This window comes from Talpa occidentalis, unplaced genomic scaffold (assembly GCF_014898055.3).
Source record: "Talpa occidentalis isolate TD23 unplaced genomic scaffold, MPIMG_talOcc4v2.1 talOcc4.8, whole genome shotgun sequence".
In the NCBI taxonomy this organism is placed as follows: Eukaryota; Metazoa; Chordata; class Mammalia; order Eulipotyphla; family Talpidae; genus Talpa; species Talpa occidentalis.
The window spans coordinates 102018842-102027577 of record NW_023605194.1 but is presented as its reverse complement, the minus strand read 5'-3'; the positions used below and the strand labels follow the sequence as shown (position 1 = coordinate 102027577).

Here is an 8736-nt window from a genome sequence, read left to right as displayed (position 1 = left end):
ACAGATCGATTGGTGAACACAGGTTTACACAAGCAGGGTTTAATTTGTCTCACATAACAAGCAACTGAGGACAGAAAACAGAACCCCCTCATCTAAACTGCATTTGGCTTCAGATAGCAGAAACATTATCTTACCACATGTTGAAAGTCAACTTGGAGTGGAGGAACTGTGGCTCAATGATGTTATCACAGACATGGTTTGCTTTCACCTGTCTGCTCTGACCTCTCCATCTTGCCTTCATGCTGAGGCTGATAGCAAGACAGCTGTAGCCTTACAAGTGCACAGGCAGCATTTAAAGGGAAAACAAAGGCCACATCTCATTACAGCTATCTATGAAGAGAGAGGAAACTTATTCCAGAATCACTCCTCCTTCAGCTGCTTGGCTAGGTTTGCCTCACATGCTCATTTCAGAACTAATATCTTGTAAGCAGGAAGGGGGGCACTTCTTAGGCTAGTGGTGGGGGACAACGTCATTTACCAGGGAGCGATGAACTTCTGAACACAGCTGGGGTTCTGTTAAGAAGGGATAACGGATTTTAATAGGTTCCAGTGTCCATGTGTCAAAGCAGAACTCTTAAATCAGCTTGCAGAACACATCTTAGTTAATTGGTGAGAACTGTCAGCAGAACTCAGAATGGAAAAGGCTATCCTAACAATTCCCACTCTTATTTTAGTGTCATTCTCTTTCTTCCAAGCACCCAAGATACTGTTTTATTCCCTCTTCCTCTCGACAGTTGCACCATTGCAGCCCAGCGGACACATTTTCTAAGACAGAGTGAGTGGGATGAGGTGAATGAGATGAATGGACCTGGGAGAGGAGCCACATGGCCAGGGCTGGACCCCAGATCGACTCCAAGCCTCGGGGGTGAGGTGATGACCCATGGATGACAAGCAAAAGATGGGGTTTTTGAAGAAGTCTTGGGCAGCTGAGAAGAAAGATGATGTGACTGGGATGAGGTAGCTGTCCAGAGTGATCTCCTAGAACTTTGGTTAGGATTTTTTTGTACACTTGTAAATTCCAAAGCAAGAGATGTGGCCAGAACCAGAATGAGGAAGAATGTGGTGCTGAGAGGAAGAAAGGGAGAAAAGGGAGAGAGGGGAACCATTTCAGTTCCTTTTTTTCTCCCCCAACTGAAGTCGTGCCCTTAATAGTTTTAAACACACACTCTCCATTTTAGTGTTCCCCATCAGGAATAAAATTGAGGGTGATTTGGCGATTTTTTTTAGCTGTTAATTTTGTGGGATTTTTTTTTTAAGGATTTATTTTTGCATAGAAGAACTGGGGTGCAGGCCAGAGGTGCAGGGCGTGTGAGGATTCACCAGAACCAGAGTGGGGAGCAGAACAGGCAGATCCACTGAAATACACTGCTGAGGGGAGCAACAGGTGAGACAGAGAGGTCTGCCACGCCATGTGGGTCAGCTCCCTGGTAGGGGATCGAACTCATGCTGCAGTGGCTGCTGTTTGCTTGATGGTGCTGAGACTTAACCCCTTGCACCACCAAAGAGGCTCTTGGCTGTCGCTTTTGGGTGATCCCGAACATTGGATTGGGCTGGAACCAAGACAGTCCTTCCAGGTGAGGAACAGGGACATTGGCCAAATTCCTCTGCAATATGTAGTTACAAAAACTACTCGGCATGTCGGGTCTGTAGATTTTAGTTTGGAGAATAAAGGGTGTGTTCTGGGATGAGGTAAGGGAGGGTAGTTTGTTGCTGGCCATGGTAGAAGCACTGCAATTCATGTTTTAATAAAATCACAACAGTTGAGCCCAATACCTACTAGAGAGGCTGCTGCTAACACTGGCAGTCCTGTCAGGTAGAGGCTTCCAGAAAACAGAGGGGTTTGTAAAGTTGCAAATCAGGGTTTGGTTGCAATTGTGCAAAAGGATGATTGCTCATCGGTATGAACAGCTAACCCATCACTTTAATGGTAAATATTTGAAGGGGAAAAAATTTAACTTAATTTCCACCTTCCTCTCATGTTTGTGGAATTTCAGCACATTATCATGCATAGCAGGTACTCCGGAGTTCAGACCCCCACCCCGCAATGAGAATACAAATTAAAATGACCCAATAGAGATTCTTTTTGGTACTGATATCAATAGAAATACATGTATTTGTCTTTTGTGAAGCCCCAAGAGGCGGCCTTTGAGCAATCTAAGAGTCCAGGTGAGTACAGCTCACTCACTGCTCACAAAGAAGCTGCTAGAAACGGGGCTGGAATCTTACTGGCTTGAGCCTTATTACCCATCACCAGAAAACCCAGACCTGCGTCCTGGGCACAGGTAAGAAGCTGCCTGGGGTCTGGGAAGGTCCTTCACCGCCACAGGCTGTTTGGAAATTTCTGCATCAGAGGCTGGATTTCTCACTGCAAGTGGGTGGAATTGTTATAGGACAGCCCCGATATTGAACCCTAACAGAACTGGATAGTGAAGGGAGTGCACACGGGATAAGTCCTCTTTCCCCCCAATTAAATGATACCTGCCGCTGGGATCTGAGTATTGTGATTGCTGATTATTCAAAATTTCTGTCAGGAAAGCCGTCCTTTGTTTAAAACACACCCCCACCCCCGCACCCCCCGCACTAGCGTGAGTTTCCAAATCCGGGCGGCGAATCCCGCGTGTTTTCACATTTCACTTGTAACTTTTTATGTAACGCCAGCATGGTGGCCCGGGATGCCCCACGGGGCCAGGGATTCGATCAAGCAGATCCAATCCAATCAATCAATCAATCACACGGAATCCCAGGCGCGCGCGGGAGAAACGTGCCCCCACCCGGGCGCCGCGCGCTTCCCGGGGCCGCCGCCCGCCGGGGCCGCCACGGCCGCCCCCCAACCCCCCCACCCACGGCGGCGGCCCGCCCGCACCTGCACCCCGCGGCGCCCAAGTTCGGGGCTTTGTCTCCCGAGAACAAAGATGGGTCCCGCGGCTCTGCCTCCCCGCCGCCCGCGCCGCCGCCCCGGGCCCGGCCCCGGCGGGCCGCCCCCCGGGCCCTCGCCCCGGCCGCGCGGCGCCCCCACCCCGCGCGCCCCCCCGGCGCCCCGAGCGGGCCCCGGGCCGGCCGCGCCTCCCGCCGGGTTACGTGGGGCCGGGGCGGGCGGCCGCCGGGCCAATGGCCGCCGCCGGGGCGGCCGCGCTCCTCCCGCGCCGCCGCCGCGCGCCGCGGGGCTGCGGCTCCTCCCGCAGGAGGGACCTGTCAGCGCGGCCTCGTCCCCCGCCGCGGCCGCCCGCGCGCCCCGCGCCGCCCGCCGCCGCCGCGATGGCCCCGCCGCCCCGGCCGCCGCCCCCGGCCGCGCGCTGAGCCCGGCCCCGACGCCCCGGCCGAGCGCGCGGCGGCGGCCGCACCATGGCCCCGACCCTGCTCCAGAAGCTCTTCCACAAAAAGGGCAGCGGCGGCGGCTCCTCGGCGGCGGCGGCCCCGGGCCGGGCGCCCAAGGAGGGACCCGCCTTCAGGTGAGGGGCGCGGGGCGAGGCGCGCGGGGCCGGAGTTGGCCGGGGGCGCGCGGGGGCCGGGGAGGGGGCCGGGGGGCCCCGGGACGCGGCGGCCGGCGCCGGCTCCCGGGCTCGGGCCGGTCCTCGTGGGCGCGCCTGACCGGATGGGGCGCGGGGAGCCCCGGCGGCCGGGAGGGTCCCTGCCCCGCCCCCCTCCCCTGCGCCCCAACTCTGGGCCCTTCCTCCTCCCAAGTTCTCCGGTGGGCCGCGCGGCTCCCGCGCGCGCCGGCCAGGCCGGGAACTCGGGGATTCGCGGAGAATCGGGGGGCACCCCTGCCCCGTGGGGCCCCCGGGCGCCCCTGCGGGCGGGCGCGGGGAGCCGCGAGCTGTCATTTCCAGGCAGCTCCCACCTATTGTGTGCGTGACAGCGTTTCGAAGTTGGGAAGCAGCCGCGGCCCCCAAAAGGCGTGCTCCCCCCCCCCCCTTTCTTGCTCTCCCTGGCAGGCTCTCGGGCGCATGAATGGAGGTGTGCGGTTTCCACAGCCCTGGGAGGTTCCTGCCGCATGATGTGTGCAGAGGGGGGCTTCGGTGCTTTTAGGAAATGGCTGAGGTTTCAATGGAACGAAGCTGATGCGTGTAATGCAGGGATTCGACCTCCTCATTGCTCGCGTTTATTGAGCCTTCACGGTTTGAGATGCTGTCTGTCGATGTCTCTCGTCTATTTCTCGTCAGCCCGTGAGGGCTGTAACTCCCACTTCACAGATGAGGAGACTTGCAGTCACAGAGAACTCAGCTTGCCCAAGATCCACAACTAGACCCAGTTAGTTGGACCCTACAGAGTCCAGTCCTCTAAATCTCCGTGCTAGCCTGCTTTCCAGGGCTAATTTTTAAAAGATGCTTTAAAGATGACCTTTCAGCAAACTTTCATCTAAAAGTTCACGTATTTACTCTTAGCCTTTTTTTCCCCAGCATTTTTTTTTTAAGTGAGCATCTATTTCCAACCCCCAACACTCTGCTAGGTGCATTTCTGGCTAAAATGTTTTGCAAAACCAGTTTACTATTAACCAAGTCTGGACACAGTTTTATAAGCCTTTTAAAAAGTTTCAGAGGAAACTTTGAACAAATTTTGGATTAACTTTTAAGTTCTAGATTTTGCTTTTAGAACCTGAACTCCGTTCAGGTAAAGCACACACAGCCCTTCACTGCTGGTGTGTGAACATTAAATACCAATAATTTACATTTGTGGGGTGTGTGTTTGTGTGGGTGTGTGGTGGTGTTTGGCAGGTAAATTGTGAGGACTTTAAACTCCTCTAGTTAGATTCTCCTGTTTCCTTGAGGCTTCTGAATTCTTACAATGTGAGCAGGGAATTCTATTGTATTCTTTTTGCTGCTTTCAGTACCAGGGATGCCATATTCCTTCTGAGAATGGTAGAATTACTTCAGGCCCAGGGTATGTAATTTCTTCTTTCACCCCGAGTAATGAGTAATCCAGACAGGGTCCGGGGAACAGAGCCTGCAAAGAAATGGGCATGTGTGTCACTGGCCTCTTTACTTTGGCCGCCCTTGTCAAGGACATTTAAAGCCTTTCTAATGCTGGTGGAGAGCGGTGTCATGCTGCCACTGTTTCCTGTGCTCTCTTGCCCAGTTGCCCACCACCATTTCCTCCATCCACAAGTTTAACTGAGTGTGTTTTGAGCACAAAAATTATGGCTATATTTAGGCCCTGGCCATATTAGGGAAATTCATTCCCCCTTTGTGGGAACATGTTGAGTGGTGTTCTGAGTTCCCATTGGTGTATAACAAAGATCATGGTACCGTGCCAGCACTGTTTTTTGTTTGCTTATTTTTTCTTACCTTGTTAGGATTTTCTGCGTGTTTTTGAGGTGCTGTCGATGTCTTTGAAAGAACTGGAGATCTCAGTTCTTTCTGACTTCATGAGGATCCACAAAAGTGTCTCTGCTTGGGGCCATCCTGGAAAAAGAAGTAGCAGATGTCAGTAAAGACCCAGGCAGTTGGGGACACATCAGCCAGCACACACCAGACCAGCGAAGGGCACCCCCAAAAAGCTTTCTTCCTGATCTTCTTACCTGGCCCAACTCAGCCATGCTGCACCGCCTTCCTGGGAAAAATTTCCTTTCTTGCCCTGCAAAATAATCACCTTATGCTTAATGTTACCAGACTGTATCAAATAGGACCTGGCCTTTGCTTTTTGGGCGGGAAAGAGATGCTCATGGCCACCCACTTTATAAGTGACTGGATTTCAGAGAGTTAAGGTAAAAACCTTAGATTGGAAATCTAGTTTTCCTAGAATTTGCATTCTTCAGCGTGTTTAAGAATAGGATGTAACTTGTTGAATGAAAGGCCCCCTGAGGAGTCATGTTGACTTGGGGCAATTTTATAGCATATATTAACAAATATTTGGGGGGGCAATCTAAGTAAAAATGAGATCTTACTGTATATATATGTGTGTGTGTGTGTATATATATATATATATATATATATATATATTTCCATTGTTTGGTTTTGCTTTAGCATTTGTGGAAGACTTTTGTGTCTTTTCTCTTTTCCTGGTGGACTTTCACTTAGTTACTTTAAACTTCTCTGAATTGTCCCCTTCACCAAATTTTGCCCTGCTGGGGTTTCTTTCTCTTCTCTCATTCCTCAGTGTCACATATCATAGTTGATGAGAGAGGAAATTTGTTGTCAAGTCTGGTATCATAGTTTGTTTCCAGATCTTCTTGCTTCCTGACATTCCACCTGAGAAAGAGGACCATCACATCACATCATGGTTCCTTGTGTATTCTTTTAGGCTCTCATAACTGAAGAAATAGGTTACCAGGAAAACTGAAGAGGACTCAAAAGACATTGAATTTACATGTTTTGGGAGAAATAAGGAACACTATATGACTGCTATTTTTGAAGTGAATGTCTATTTAAAGTTATAAAATTGCATTGTGGTCTTATAAAATTGAGAGAATTTTTTTATCTGCCGGTATTCAGAATGTGTTTACTTTTAATTAATTGATATATAAATATATATTTGAACAATGCTTTGTTTCCAAATAAGTTTTTGAACAAAAAAGAAATGGTTTATCTGGTAGCTAGGTCGAGGTCAAACTGGGGTCTCTGTTCCCTTGTCAGATGTTCACATAGGGACTTTGCAAAGCCACAGTATGTACACCTGATCATTTTCACACGTGCTTCAAGTTTGAAGTTTTATATGAAAGTGTTGTGTACTTTTTAAAAAAAGATTTATTTATTTATGCCTACAAGAGCCTGGGTACAGGCCAGATGGGTGGGAGGGTGAGAGGATTCACCAGAGACAGAGTGGGGAACAGAACAGGCAGACTGACAAAATACACTGCTGAAGGAAGCAGTGGGCGAGGCAGGAGAGGTCTGCCGTGCCATGTGGATAGCTCCCTAGCGGGCCGGGATCAAACCCTAGCTACAGAGGCTGTGGACAGCTTCACAGTGCCGTGCTCAACCCGCTGCACCACCGGGGAGGCCCAATGTTGTGTATTTTTTAACGTCCCTGATAAATTAGTAAATCAGTTTCCACCTAAAATGTATATGCAATAAGGAGGTGAGAAAGATCTTGGGGTGTCAAATGTTTGATTTTAGACCAATTAAATGATGTGAGTAAGAGTGTGTGTGTGTGTGTGTGTCTACATATGTGTGTACATACATCTCACCTGGGATATGAGGAGTACATAAAAGCATTTCAGTTGCTTGGTAGTGAGTTGTATAAATGCTGGAAAGAGTAGACTCGGCTCCTTCTTCCCTCCATTCCTAAATACTTAAGGCCAAATGACCCAGTTAGCGCTAAGCCCTGTTCTGTAAGAAAAAAATTAAGTTCTCTGTTACAGGTTTGGTGTAATTTCATCTACTTATCACCATTAGCAAACAACACGAGCAAATTAGCTCATGGCTTCGTGCTCGACCTGTGGTTTTTAAAGAATCATCTTCAGCCTACCTTAGACACATCTTGTCTAAAGCCTTGCACGCTGAGAGCTGGTGGTGGGAGGGGATGCTGTGCAGGTGACGGTGGGACACCTGTGGTCCCACTTACTGCAGTTTGTAATCTAGAGGACAACAGACTCTAACCAAGATGAATAATCAGTGAACAACACATTGGAAACTATCAGAAAAAGAGAATTCAAACTTTGCGGAAGAGTAAATGTACGCTTTCAGGACAGGAAGCACACGCTCCAGAGCTCTCATTCTCGTCCTTGCATGAGATGCTTCATCCCCTCCCACCACCAGCTCTCAGCGTGCAAGGCTTTAGACAAGATGTGTCTAAGGTAGGCTGAAGATGATTCTTTAAAAACCACAGGTTAGTTCCACTACACTCATGTTTTTAATGCTATTTACCTAAAACAAGTGACTCAAATAGCATTTTTTTTTATATCTTTTTTACTCTTTCTGAAAGTCTTCCTGGAGATTTCCTTGCTTGCTGTTTTGGGTTTATTGGCACACTCCTTACCTCATAGCCCCGTGTCCTGAAGCAAGCCACACATTGTGGGGGTTAGTAGAGATTTCTAGCCAAGGCAAAGCAGGAACTGGTCTGTCTAATGTGATGAAAGACAGATCGAGGAGACTGTTGACTTAGATCTGCCTCATGCACCATGTAGATGTGGAGACCAAACCCGTCTCTTCGTTTCTCTGGTCCTCAGTTTTGTTATTTGCAAAGTGACAGCACCACTCCCAAGTAAAAGGGTGGAGGTAAGGAGGTGATATAATGAGTTCGAGTATCTTTGGACAAGTATCAAATGCAGTACAAAGTAATTTTGAGAATTACCAAGAACCATGTAAGGCAGGAGTTCAGTATTCGACTGAGGCTGTAAGAATGGAACCATTTTTCAGAGACTGTTTTCTTTCTGTACAGAAGTGACTTGAGGCAGAACTGAAGTGATGTTTTTGTTTGTGTGTTTTTACCATGATGTTGTCAGTGATGAAGCAAAGAACCCAAGTTTTTCAGGGACAGTTAAAGACACACAATAGGCTGTAACTCAGAGCTGCTTGGAGGTGACTGGGAGTTCAGAGTGTGGTGTTTGTTTCTCAGAATTATTGGCAAGATTTTCTTATCAAGAATGAAATCTTATTTAGCCAAAGAGGAAAGTTGGTTTAAAAAATTATATATATAGTCACTCAATGGATGATTTGCAGCAACCAAATCATTTTATATATATGTATAATACACAGTCTCAAACATACACGTATAGATGTGTCTCTATATACAGTCACACACAATGTTCGCAATAGAAAAAGTTAAAACAATATATGTGAGCTTCTATGAATAATATTTAAA

General features: G+C 48.7%; 1 protein-coding gene across 2 annotated transcripts in view; it reads left to right on the top strand.

Moving 5' to 3' along the window:
- The first annotated feature begins 3342 nt into the window (after nt 1–3342).
- FNIP2 (folliculin interacting protein 2) overlaps nt 3343–8736 on the top strand; it is a 113572-nt gene continuing 108178 nt past the window's right edge. For both annotated transcript variants that reach the window (XM_037497589.2, XM_054690454.1), the window contains exon 1: nt 3343–3449. In XM_037497589.2, coding sequence (XP_037353486.1) covers nt 3343–3449 — 107 coding nt within the window. The remainder of the gene's footprint in view (nt 3450–8736) is intronic.